Source organism: Aptenodytes patagonicus, chromosome 11 (genome assembly GCF_965638725.1).
Source record: "Aptenodytes patagonicus chromosome 11, bAptPat1.pri.cur, whole genome shotgun sequence".
NCBI classification, from domain to species: domain Eukaryota; kingdom Metazoa; phylum Chordata; class Aves; order Sphenisciformes; family Spheniscidae; genus Aptenodytes; species Aptenodytes patagonicus.
In genome coordinates this window covers 17,859,189-17,872,297 of record NC_134959.1, presented here as the reverse complement: position 1 = coordinate 17,872,297, position 13,109 = coordinate 17,859,189, and the positions used below count along the sequence as shown (strand labels likewise).

Here is a 13,109-nt window from a genome sequence, read left to right as displayed (position 1 = left end):
TGCTTTACTTGTGGACAAAAAGAGTATTGAGGATTTCTTTTGGAGATATGCTGACTTGCCCGAAAGTAAAGGGAGTAATTTATAGACAGGGACAACTGAGGATTTCACTCTTTGCATTGCAGTGCGTTTGCTTCAACTTAAATATATCCTTTAAAATATTACATCAGCTTATATTACATTGACAGTGATGGATTCCTAAGGCAGTAGGATATATAATGTTTTAAGTTAATGTCTGAAACCAGGACACAGTGAGCATAACCATAAACGTTGCGTTTTGCATAGTTATTTTTGTTGGCAGATTTCTCACTTTCCTTAAAAAACTAGCTCATGCAGTATAGGGTCAGATCCCAGCCCTACATCTTCCTGTAGGCACTGCCATGGGCTCAGTCCTGACATGGCTGGAAAGAGTCTTACTGGAGGTGTTGCCTATTTAAATGATTGAAGGCTGTAGACATTGATTTTAATCAAGACTTCAATATTACTCAAAATGATCTAAAAAGTAATTTCCTAGTTATGTTTTTAAATATCATGTTGAATGTTCCTAGAGATTAAAATTATATCACGGTTAGAAATCCAGGATAAAACTACTGTGTGTAGATGATTCTCAAAATGCAGGGTAAGTGGAAATTAGGGCATCTCTCGATGTAATGGCTGGATGCATTTATCTGTCAAAATAAATACTAGCTGTATTACTAGCTGTATTGGCTACTGGATGCTTAAGGAGTTGATAACAGAAGAACGAACTATCTTTTGTTACGTTAATTTTTCCCTTAGTACTCAATGGTATGTTTCGCTTTCGTTGGCTCAGGAACAGTAATTGTTGAAAAATGCCTTTGATAATACTGTATAAATTAAAGTGTGGGAGTTCACACATTCCTTTTTTTTTAAGTCTTATTACTCTGTTGTTTGCTTTCCAGTGGCTGTTGAGGAATTGATATTTTATCAATTTTTGAGAACTTACACTTTTACAAATCAAAGTAAAATAAGCTATATATTTGGCGTATGCTGGGAGATGTGTCCTTTGGCGAGATGACTAAATATGACTTCTTTGGCATGACTGTCTAAATAGATTAGAATAGTTGAGAGTAGGATAGTTTGATGGACGGATATCCTTATGGTTCCTTTGATGAGGCCTTCTATGCATCAAATGCTGAATGTCTTTACAATGTGTGCTGTTGGAACTGTGCTTTCTGTGGTGACAGAAAGCCAGTGTGCCTAGATATAGCCACCATAAAGTTGTTTTGAGAAGGGGGAAACATTTTGGACCATATTTTGCTTTTTTTTATCCATGTGTATAATTGAAGAGACCAGAGAGGTGGCTGGCGTTCGCCTCAGTAAATGTCTCTATACCTTAGGTTTTTGGCAGCACTCCTGCAGGATAACAACAGAGAGATCTGAGACAAAGTCATTTCAGTCTGCAGAGGAATCACACAAGTTATTTCTCTTTGGTTTTCCGTTTCACACATTATATCCTTGTTTGATTGTTATGCTGAGTAAACCAGTGGTTGAGTTTTGCCTGCCTTGTGTTAAAATCACTGAGTTTTGCCTAGCTTCAATCCAAGACTGCAAAGCAGATCAGGCTCAATCAAAACTTGATTCTGTCCGCTTGAGAATTTTTGTCAGAACTAATCTCTCATTTTTGCATAATGTTACCAAAACCCTGAATGCTCATAATACTTGTGTATCACTTTTACTTCTGGTTAAGTTTATATAAAAGAGCTTGTGATATTCTCTAAACTTTTCACAGTATTCTCAGTGGATTATTTTGAATACATGAGCTTTTCAGTTTTCATGTAGTAATGTAATTAGGATGTCATGTGGATGTTTTAGTGCACTTGTATTGCCATGTGTGCTCCTGATATAAGATGATTGTCATTGTTAAACATTTCTTTGATAATCATTTCGTGCACAATGAAATGCTACCGATCCTGCTGGTTTAGTATTGGTCTTTGTAGCGTAAGGGAAAAAATAGGAGTTAAGATAACTAATGGAAATTCTGTTTTCTTGATTATAGATTCCTCCTTAGAGGATTTTGTTTGCTCAGGAGCTATGTACAAATGCTGTGGACTTTAATGTTGCTATTGACTAGCTCCCCTACCTTCTTGCTACTTGCCAAACCACAGTACAAAGATAAAAAATGGTTTATGCTTCCTTGTCTGAAAGCTCTTCTATAGGTACCATAGGTTGTTGAGGCCCACAACACTGTACCACAAAGTAAAAAATGAAATTCCCATTCCTTTCTTTGTGGTTTTTTTAATATTGATTAGCCATATAACTTAAATTCAAAGTGCAGAAAATATATTGTTTGTTGTTATCATATGCACATATGATGTTAATGATAAGAGATTGGAAATGATACAAAATATTTTCTTTTATATAATATGTCTTATCTGTTCAGTGCTAGATAGCCAGTTACAAAATATTGTTGTTTCTACTTCTGGCTTTTACTGAAGTTTTTAAGATTAAAAAAAAAGCTTAAAAAATTAGGAAAAGATACAGAAAAGAAAAACTGGAATTAAATAAGTGGATGTAAAAAAAACACACAAGCATCAAATAGTGTCAGAAAAAGGGACAGTTAAGAATTCATGGGCTTGTGTATAAAATTAGATTCTGGGTCAGTGCAAGTCAGGAGAATTTAGTCTCAATAAAATCATAGATGCAACTGAAATGACAAGATTTGGAGTAAATGGTTTGTAACCCATGTCATCGCATTTTGTTGCCTCGGTGTAAAGGCCAGAAAGGCCTGTATTGTGTTAACAATAAAGAGAGAACAAAAGCTAGCCTTTTAGGTGTAGGACACCTCCATGAAAGTACTGCCTGCAAAATAATGAAGAAAGTTAGTTTCTATGAGAGAAGGTCATTCTGATGATCTCCACCCTTGCTTTACCAGCAGAGTTTTTCTTCATGCAATAATGTCTGTAAACTAAAATGAATGGAGTAATATGCAGAAAGTAATATCCTTTTACAAAGGACTTTGAATGACTTCCAGATGCCACTGCCAATACAAGTCACAATCAAAATGACCCTATAGTTAATGGTAATAAATTTTCACAGAAAGGTGCCCTGAAGCAAATGGGTGTTTCAGCCAATAAGTCTGATGGTTTGATCTTTCTGTATCAAGTGCTCCACTTTTGGCACATGCATTCATCTCTAAGGAACTACACTCCTTTACTGAAAATATTAAAAGAATTTAAGAAGTAGGAGAAGCAGCGTGGTGTGGTATGGATGATGAGCCAAGCTGTCAATGGCTTGGAAAGCATGGGGAAAATGAGGGTGAGACCTACTGTATAGGATCTGGATCATGAGCTTGTGGGGTTAACTTCATCTGTACTGGATCCAGGTGCAACACTACATGTCCTTTTATGCTAAGAAGGATTTCTTTTTTCTGTATAGGCTTCAGCAGAAAGACACATGAATGCCAAATTCAGAATGAATATGATTTATTGCTATAGGGAAGCAGTGTGCTGCAGCACTTGTACGTAAGATGGATGAGGCAGGGTGTGCATCTTCTCTAACACACTTACTGCTTCTTTGTACGGCTGCACTTGTCCCATCCAAGAAAAGGTTTTCAGGAGCTCAGAACCACTGCCTCTGTTGAGGGAAGAGTCGTAAAAAGTAAGAGGAAAGTCACTTGGGCTAAACTTACCTCCACGCTGACACAGATTTTTGAAAACTGGTTTGGGCTTACCCACACTTAATAAGAGAGCACTGGGAAGGTCATACTCCATTGTGGAAGTCCGGTGGACTGTATGCTGGGCTCCCAGCATTGCTGTTTTGTTCTGTGTCATTTCATTAAGGATCATTGCACCTGCTACTAATTGCAATGTAGGTTATTAATAATGAAAGAGTTTTCAGAATCTGATTTATTTCTCATGTTTCTGTCTGTTCAAACAATGACTATAGATCAATCAGGTTGCTGAATCAATTTGTGAGCTATTTATTCTCGTCACTTATTAACTGTTTTAAAAATCTTCTTTTCTGTTTAAATGTTCCTTCATTGTGTATTGATCTGTGTGTGGTTAAAAATAACACAACTGAGTTGTGCATAGGCAGATTCCAGTTGACTTTACCTTCAGGGTCTCGCTTCTTTTTATTTACAAGTGTGATGTGTTGTGCAGATGTAGAAGACGACGTAGTTTGTGCCCTCAAGAAACAGTAGAAACAAAACCATGCAAGCACTTGAGTTTCTGAGACATGAAGTAAAAGAAAAATAAAGTCGGTGATTGGTACATAGCTTGCTACTTCCACATGTGTTTGATTGTTGGATTAAAGAAAAAAATGTGTAGTTTTGTGTGGTACTTGCGAACAAGGATTTTTAGGAGTGATTAGGACTGCTCGAACGGTTCTCCAGCGTGCTGCAGTGTCTGCACTCGCGACCTGGCAGGGCAGTGTTCTTTGTTTAAAACAACTTTAAAATCCCACTCTCACAGGATTGTTTTATACCTACTACTGTTACTAGTAACAGCTAAGAATAATTGAGTGTCAGTAAAGGAAGATGCTTTTTTATATAAATATATATATATCTATATATATATCTCCCCTGGTTTTGTTTACGTTCTGCATTTGACAGCAGTTTGTGTCTTTTCAGTTGCAACGTTTTCCCTGTATCGTCAGTCGGCCTGTTTCCCTGTTGTTTATGTGGGTATTTCACACTGCATCAGGAAAAGAAATGTTTAAAAATGGGGAAGTGCAGCTCTTACTCTACAAAAAACCCCACCCACAAGTGGGGGAGAAATGAAGTCTGGGGCAAGTGTGGTAACTGTTGCTGCATTTAATTTATTAAAAATGCATTTCATTCATTAAAAAGAAACAAAACAAATTGCACGTTGACAGTGTCAGTTGTGTAAGCCTGTGAAAATAACTTTACCTGATAAGGCTATATGGTAACTGCTAATGACTAAATAATGTTTCAATCTCTTTTAGGATCAGAGTCACACACAAGTTTCCCAGTATCGCCAGGATCACTCTCTGATTATGAGATCTATTGTCCATATGACTGATGCCGCTCATTCGGGAATTATGCCTCCTTCTCAGCTAACCACCATTAACCAGTCTCAGCTAAGTGCGCAGCTGGGGCTAAATTTAGGAGGCACTAATTTGCCACACACTTCTCCCTCCCCTCCTGCAAGTAAATCAGCCACTCCTTCCCCATCCAGCTCTATAAATGAAGAAGATGCAGATGAATCAAATAGAGTAAGTTATTCCATGCACTGTAGTGAGTAAGCTTTACATGTCTACGTGCTATATTTTCATGAATGTGGCAGTATCATCTCAGCTGCAATGTGGTCATATAAAATACAAATGTTACAGTATAGTGGAATATAATTCATTTGCTGTTTAGCTTCTTCATTTAAGAAGTTTCCGTAATACTTCCATAATAATAAACGTAAGAATATACATATATATATATATATTTGGTTTAATACATTCATAATTCGTTCCAGATTTTATAGATCTGGTGAATCTCTTTACTCATCAACTTTGGACAGTTTTGTCATTTCGGTATTCTCTGGAGTCATATAAAACAGATGCATTTAGATAGAAATAAAATAAGCTTTCTTCTAACTGAAAGTTTAGTTAATTTACATTATGCTTTAAATAAATCTGTTATAAAAGGAAAATTTTATCAACAAAATAAAGCACAAATGTTATTACAGCAGTCTATTTAAAGGGCCTAATTTAGACTGTTTCATGAAAGGTTTTCTCATTAAGTTAATGGAAATTGTGCATATGGAAAGACCATTGTACAGGATCCTCAAAATATCAAAGTAAAATGACTGTCATAGAGGTGTATTTAGAGCCACTTTACCCCCTTGTTGCAGTAATCTGTGCATAGTTCAACAAAAGCGGGTACAGGACACGAGGAGCACACAGGGACCAGAGTTACCTGTAATCCTGGGTGTGCTGCTCCGGGGGTTCCCCATCCCAGAGGCAAGAGGGAGACGTAGGTGCAGGGCCGGTGCCTGGCAGTAACACAGAGCCTCCAGCGCTGCCGCACAGGCACCTGACCCTGCACCAGGAGCGGTGGAGGTGGGTGGTGGACACCGTGGGTGTTTGTGGCAGGTGGATAGAAACTGCAGAGCTGCTACTGCTTTTTGCCTGAAGGGTGGGCTTTTTAACCCCTGACCCGTGTCTAAGTTGACAGTCTAAGTCTGGGAATCAGGAAATGCCTCCAAGCTCTTGTCTTTTGAGTCTCTACTGCTGAAATTATATCTTAATGGAAAAACATAGATAGCCTATTCAGAATATACTATAGATTAAATCTTAATTTTTTTTAATACAAATTAGCGTTGGGGTGTGCTTATTCAGGTCAAGCTTGTAGGATTTGACTCTCTGAGCCATGCTTACAATGAGTAGTAACTATTCATGCATTTAGTTCCGGTAGATCTGATGAGATTAAGCTGAGACTAAGTACTATTTGGTAGGAGAAAGGCTTGCACAACAGGAGTCTCCAAAATGTTGCCTACATAGTAGCTTTTTCCATATATTATTAAGCCAGCCTGTCAATAATTTTTCGGAATTAATCGGACTTATTTCATGCATATATTGACTGGTCTTGTTATTACTGTTTCTTAGGCTACTGGAGAAAAAAGAGCTGCCCCGGATTCTGGCAAGAAGCCCAAGACTCCAAAGAAGAAGAAAAAGAAAGATCCCAATGAGCCACAAAAGCCAGTGTCAGCATATGCCCTTTTCTTCAGGGATACGCAAGCTGCAATTAAAGGGCAGAACCCGAATGCTACATTTGGAGAGGTTTCAAAAATAGTGGCATCTATGTGGGACAGTTTAGGAGAAGAACAAAAACAGGTAAAAAATTGATGCAGGGTTGTCTCACAAGAAGTAAAATAGTAATCCTTGTAAAAAAAATCCTCCTACCTCTGCTCTGAGTGGACCACGCTACTTGTGATGTAGACCTCTTACTCTGTAGAGCTACACTGATTTTTGAACTTGCTGAAGACCTGGCATCTAAAAAGCATTTTGTTATAACAGCCAGTAGGTAGCATTAAATGGCTGTGTTTGCCTTTAAATTTTAAAGGGCAGTTTGTGAAAAAGCTCAGGTGATACTGTTCTAGAGTCCTGTTAAGACCATCTTTTGATGATTCCTATTTCAAAGCTCTTGTTTCCTATTAATCAGAAGTTAGGAGAGAAAAGGGGAAGGTACAGCACGTTCACCATTTTCCTTTGATCTGCCTTATGAATTTGTTACAAAGCGTGTTGATTTCCAACCTTTGAAGCCAATCCTCTGTGCCTCGTTACAATGTCGTGTGTGAAATGTTATCTCCAACTCAAACTTGGTACAGAATGATGAGTTTTGCTCTTCCTTGAGGGTTATTCTTCTTTCCATACACATGTAACTCCTACACATGGATTGGAGGGGGAAAAAAAAAATCCTTTGAGGCTGTTTGCCTGTTGATGCTCCGTGCAGCTCCCAGTAACAGTTAACGGAAGCTGCGATGGAAGAGTAGATTCCCATATAGGACACCTTCTGGCAAGATATGAATGATACTTGTTTGTGAAATACATTTGGAAACTTTTAGTCTGATCTAACAGGTGATGGTGAACATGATTTAAAGGTGAACTTTAAATTTACTGATGATTAAAAATACAGATTAATTCATTTTTGCCCAACTGTTCTTGTTTAACTCAATGGGATTCTCTCATACTGGCTTTGGGGAAAGTGAATTGTCCAATCTCTATGAACTACCTTTTCTAAAGGCATAAAGACTTTTTTTATATGTAGTTCGAATATTTGTTTTAAAAAAAAAAATCCCATACGCATTTTTTGCTATTTTATACTACTGCAGATACTTTTTAGCATCTGAAATACTCAGTGTTCTAATATCCCTGTTACTTAGAGTCATTAAAATACCATTTCCTGGGGAGGTAAAGTGCGCATAGGTAATCTTGTCAAACAGTTGGCGGCTCTAGCAGCTTTTTTTATTCACAATAAATCAACATAAATTGTGGTGCGAGTCCAGCGAGTAGACCTGAAAGTCTATAACCACCTGCAAGAATATTTAGAACTTTCAGGGAAGAAAAAGCACGTCTAACAGTAGAGTGTTTTCAGGTTTTTTGGTCCATGGTTTTTGTTTCTTTGCAAGTGATTTTGAGAGCGTTCTGGCAAAAACGTCTTAATAATTGAAGTTGGTGAAACTGTGGTCTCTTTGAATAGGTATATAAAAGAAAAACTGAAGCTGCCAAAAAAGAATACCTAAAGGCACTTGCTGCCTATAGAGCAAGCCTTGTTTCTAAGGTAAGCCTAATAATGCCTTCAATGTCATGCAAGTTAGCTTTTAGCAATGGTGTTTAAATAGGGGTGTGGGAGTGTGGTGTTACGCAAAATAACAGTAGAATCCTAGGATTTCTGTAATACAGCTCTACAAAATGTTGTGCTGCTGCTTGAACCCTGCTTAGTCTCTGCAAAAAAAATTCATCTCTCTAATGGCACAGTAATGATTACCAAACAATAACTTCGTACATCTTCCTTTATCTACGGAGGCAAAATAATGCACTTCACTACAAAAGTAAAATTCAGTCATGAAAAATATACTGACCTTTTGACATTAGCATTTGTAAGCTATTCGCAGAGTTTTGTTTTTCCTCAAGTGCTACTTCTCAAAAGACAGACTTGTTTTGCCTGGAGCCGGAGAGCAGTTATTGTATGGCAAAGCTTAAGTATTTCTTGCAGGTGAGAGGAAAAAAAATGCATGGTGGCTCTGATTTCGGAGAGTCATAGAATCATAGAATAGTTTGGGTTGGAAGGGACCTCTAAAGGTCATCTAGTCCAACCCCCCTGCCGTGGGCAGGGACATCTTCAACTAAATCAGGCTGCTCAGAGCCCCATCCAACCTGACCTCGAATGTTTCCAGGGATGGGGCATCCACCACCTCTCGGGGCAACCTGGGCCAGTGCTTCACCACCCTCAGCGTAAAACATTTCTTCCTTATAGCTAGTCTAAGTCTACCCCCCTTTAGTTTAAAACCATTCCCCCTTGTCCTGTCGCAACAGGCCCTGCTAAAAAGTCTGCCCCCATCTTTTTTATAAGCCCCCTTTAAGTACTGATAGGCTGCAATAAGGTCTTCCCGAAGCCTTCTCCTCTCCAAGCTGAACAACCCCAACTCTGTCAGCCTTTCTTCATAGCAGAGGTGTTCCATCCCCCTGATCATTTTTGTGGCCCTCTTCTGGACCCGCTCCAACAGGTCCATGTCTGTCTTGTGCTGAGGGCTCCAGAGCTGGACGCAGCACTCCAGGTGGGGGTCTCACCAGAGCAGAGCAGAGGGGCAGAATCACCTCCCTCGACCTGCTGGCCTTACAAATGGACTAGCTGGTAGTCAGCCACATGGAGTATTTTAGCAGATCCTGAGTTACAATAAAACTTGTGAAGAAAACAAAGCTCTGCTGTCTTATTTGAGAATTTACCTTTTTAACTGGCAGCACTACACTGGTTGTAGATCTGTTGCATCTGAATACCATAATGGAAATATGCTTATGGCCGTCTAAAATATGGGTAAAAAAATAATCAAGGTGGGTATTTCTCTAATAGTATTTCATAAAGATCAATTACAAAAATATCTTTGATCACAAGAAAGCAACAGAAGAAAGTGATGATATCTAACTCCTGAGAATACTTATTTGAATGTACAACTGTGGAGCATTAGTAAATCACACAGAAAGTTGTGTATTTTAATTAATGCTTAGAAATACAACAGCAGAAATTAGACACATGAGTTCTTGAAAGCTGGAAGATGTCTTCTTGTGTTGAGAAGCTGCGTTTGTCTGTTGTCTCTAGGACTTAGATAATATTCTCAAAGCCTTTAGTATCGCAATGCTAAGTTCAATGGCAGCTGGAATTGTAAATATCTTTGAGGGAATTTATTTTGTCATTCCTGAGTTCCCTTTTCAAAAACACTAGAAATCATATTTTCTCCCCAAATCCATGGGACCTGGTCTGCCGAGTAACTTGTGGGAAGACTGTGAGTGGAAATTACACTCTTAAGTCCAGAATTCATCTCCCTTAACTTCAGACATCCTTTCTGTAGCTTTTTTATCTGAGGTTGTTGCTGAGAGTAGGGATGGAATAGACACTTCTTCAGCATAATTTGACACATTCTAAAGTAAATGTCTAAAACATGTCAGTTAATTGTGCTGGTAGAGACTTTTTCTCTCCATTGTTGTTGTATAGGGATTCTAGGCAACTGTTCCACATGCCGTGTACAATGCAGACGTGTAAAACTGAGAGACGAATCCTACCTTTGGTGCTTAAATATATCTAATTTAAATACACACAATATATTTAAATATACCTAATAAAACTCATGCCTTCAAAGGCACCAGAACACCTCATTTATTGCAATAGGCCTCTTTGGACTGTAGTTTTCCCACAGGTGTGTCTCATCAGAAACCTGCAGGACACTGGAAGTAGGCAGGGTTCCCTAAGCAGGACACCCCGCTGAGGCAGCTGTACTGCTTCCAGAGTACTCAGCTGGGTGCCTCGACAATGTTCCCTTGGACTTCTGTCTGTTGTAGATACCTGGGGCTCGATGCCTTAGATGCGAAGAACTGCAACAAGCAAATTAAAAAAGTAGTTTGAGAAGTTTCATTGTTTGTACGCTACTCCTACGCCATGATAACTGGTGCGGGGGGATCTGCTTCTGCTCAGATTTGTCTCCCAAAGAACAGGGTTTTTTTTAAAACATGTAAATATAGAAAGTGTTAGGTCCTTTTTAGCTCTTTCAGCCACACAATGTACGTGACATCTGTGACTTTCTGGTGTTGAACAAGGGCACGAGTTAGTTTTTTGTCCAAGTAAGAACTGGAGGTACCGTACACAGAGACAGCTGAAGAGGTGCTGTAACGGATTGGTGGATCAGTGATCTTTTTCAGGTTCTGATCGATCTTTTCTGATAGAAAACAAAAGATGAAAAAGTCTCCCTGAGTAGCTGTGACTTTTATTTCCATGTAAACAGTAACAATGTTTTTTCTGTTAAAAATACAATGAATTTCTTTTCCAAACACAGGCTGCTGCAGAATCTGCTGAGGCCCAGACAATTCGTTCTGTTCAGCAAACGTTGGCATCCACAAATTTGTCTTCCTCCCTTATTCTGAATACTTCTCTTTCTCAACACGCCACAGTATCGGCATCTCCTCAAACTCTTCAACAGTCCCTTCCCAGAGCAATTGCTCCAAAACCTTTAACCATGAGACTGCCGATGAATCAGATTGTAGCTTCTGTTACCATTGCACCAAACATGCCGACAAACATTGCAGCTCCCTTGATAAGCTCTATGGGAACAAATATGGTGGCAACGCCATCTTCATCTCAAGTAAGTCCCTCAATGCAAAGCCAGCAGCACCAGCTACAACAGCTCCAGCAGCAACAGATGCAGCAGATGCAACAGCAGCAACTACATCAGCATCAAATGCATCAGCAAATACAACAACAAATGCAACAACAGCATTTTCAGCACCACATGCAACAACATTTGCAGCAGCAGCATCTTCAGCAGCAAATTAATCAACAGCAAATGCAACAGCAACTGCAGCACATACAGCTTCAGCAAATGCAGCATATGCAACACCAGTCACAGCCTTCTCCTCAGCAGCATTCTCCGGTAGCCTCTCAGATCACTTCTCCCATCCCCGCCATTGGGAGCCCTCAGCCAGCACCTCAGCAGCACCAGTCACAAATACAATCTCAGACACAGACTCAAGTATTATCACAGGTCAGTATTTTCTGAAGATAAATGATCTTGCAACATGGCTTTGTATTGATGGAGGGGGTAGGGGTAAACCATATTTGGCTGAAAACTGTAAATTGTTGATGGTAGTTATGCAGGGATGCATAACAGATCAAACGATCCTCTAAAGTGTCTATTAGATAGGCAATAAAGAACTACAATGTAGCTGTGTATCATCTTTTAGCTGACTATAAATCATTTTGTTTAAAAAAAAAAAAAAAAAGCTGTGCTCTTTTTCATGTGATGCCTTTTTAATTTATTTAAGCTTTACCTACAATATGTGAATCAAATGGCCTAATAAATACCTGGACCTTATGACTGCAAAATGGCCTCTCAGAGTTATATTGTATAACCCTTCTTTCTCTAAAAGTGAATAATGCACTTCAAGGCAGTATGAACTCATGAAGCCCTTAAAGCACAGTTGTAACTACCTGTAAAATGATGATTGGATTTCATACAATCATACTTGTATGACATGAGTTAGTTGATGGCATTTTTTGTCATGAAAAAATAGAGTAAATCACAGATCTTTGCCAAAGCTCTTAATTTTTTTCTCTCCTAAATGTCTTCAGAAAAACAAATGCAAGTAACTGAACTTAAATGTTTGACCCAACCTTTCACTTCATTTCTCCAAATAAAGCTACCATAGTTTGTAAGAAAATATATATTGACATTTACCCTCTTACGTTAATTCCAATTACAGAACAAATGTGAATATTATATTCTGTGTCGAAGTGATGAGTTTCAGATTTAATACACTGTATTTTTAAAAGGGAAATGCACTTAAATAAAACTGTTGTTACAGAAAGCTAAGATGAAAGATGCAAGAGTTTTTAATACGCTGTAAAACCAGTAGAATATTTAAATGAAACTCCACAATCGAATAATCAATGTAAATATTTTCTTTAAAAGTTGTAAGTTTTCATATCATGTGTTGTAAAGTTTTCATAAATGAGGCTTTAATGTAAACACTGGTAACATGAATTATTAATTGCTACATTGCTTATTGTGTTTTTATGCTGTTTTATACTTTTTTATGAGTTACGATAGCAGCGATTAAGTTGTTTGTATTTTGCTTATCTAAAATAAATGCTTTTATCTTGCTATAGAATAAACACATTTCAGTAAAACCGATGGGCATAAGTCTTTGATACAAAACCAGAAATGTTTCCTTATGAAAACACTTTTTTGGAAAATTTAACTTCTTGAATTTTTATTTTATCAAACATACTGGGTAAATAGGTTCCGATCGGAACCAAGTGTGCGCTCAGCTCTTCTATCCATAAAGACGCGTTGCTGAAGAGTCGCGTACAACTTCTCTGAGGTTTCTACGCCTTACTTCAGAGAGAGAAAGCAGGCGGTAGGGTTACAAAG

The 13,109-nt window shown here is 38.3% G+C and overlaps 1 protein-coding gene across 2 annotated transcripts in view; it reads left to right on the top strand.

Annotated features, from left to right (window-relative positions):
* Nucleotides 1-12,857, top strand: part of TOX3 (TOX high mobility group box family member 3) — a 78,538-nt gene extending 65,681 nt beyond the window's left edge. For both annotated transcript variants that reach the window (XM_076349293.1, XM_076349292.1), the window contains exons 4-7: nucleotides 4,924-5,193; nucleotides 6,577-6,804; nucleotides 8,171-8,251; nucleotides 11,016-12,857. In XM_076349293.1, coding sequence (XP_076205408.1) covers nucleotides 4,924-5,193; nucleotides 6,577-6,804; nucleotides 8,171-8,251; nucleotides 11,016-11,735 — 1,299 coding nt within the window. In that variant the 3' untranslated portion in view covers nucleotides 11,736-12,857. The remainder of the gene's footprint in view (nucleotides 1-4,923; nucleotides 5,194-6,576; nucleotides 6,805-8,170; nucleotides 8,252-11,015) is intronic.
* Nucleotides 12,858-13,109: the final 252 nt, after the last annotated feature.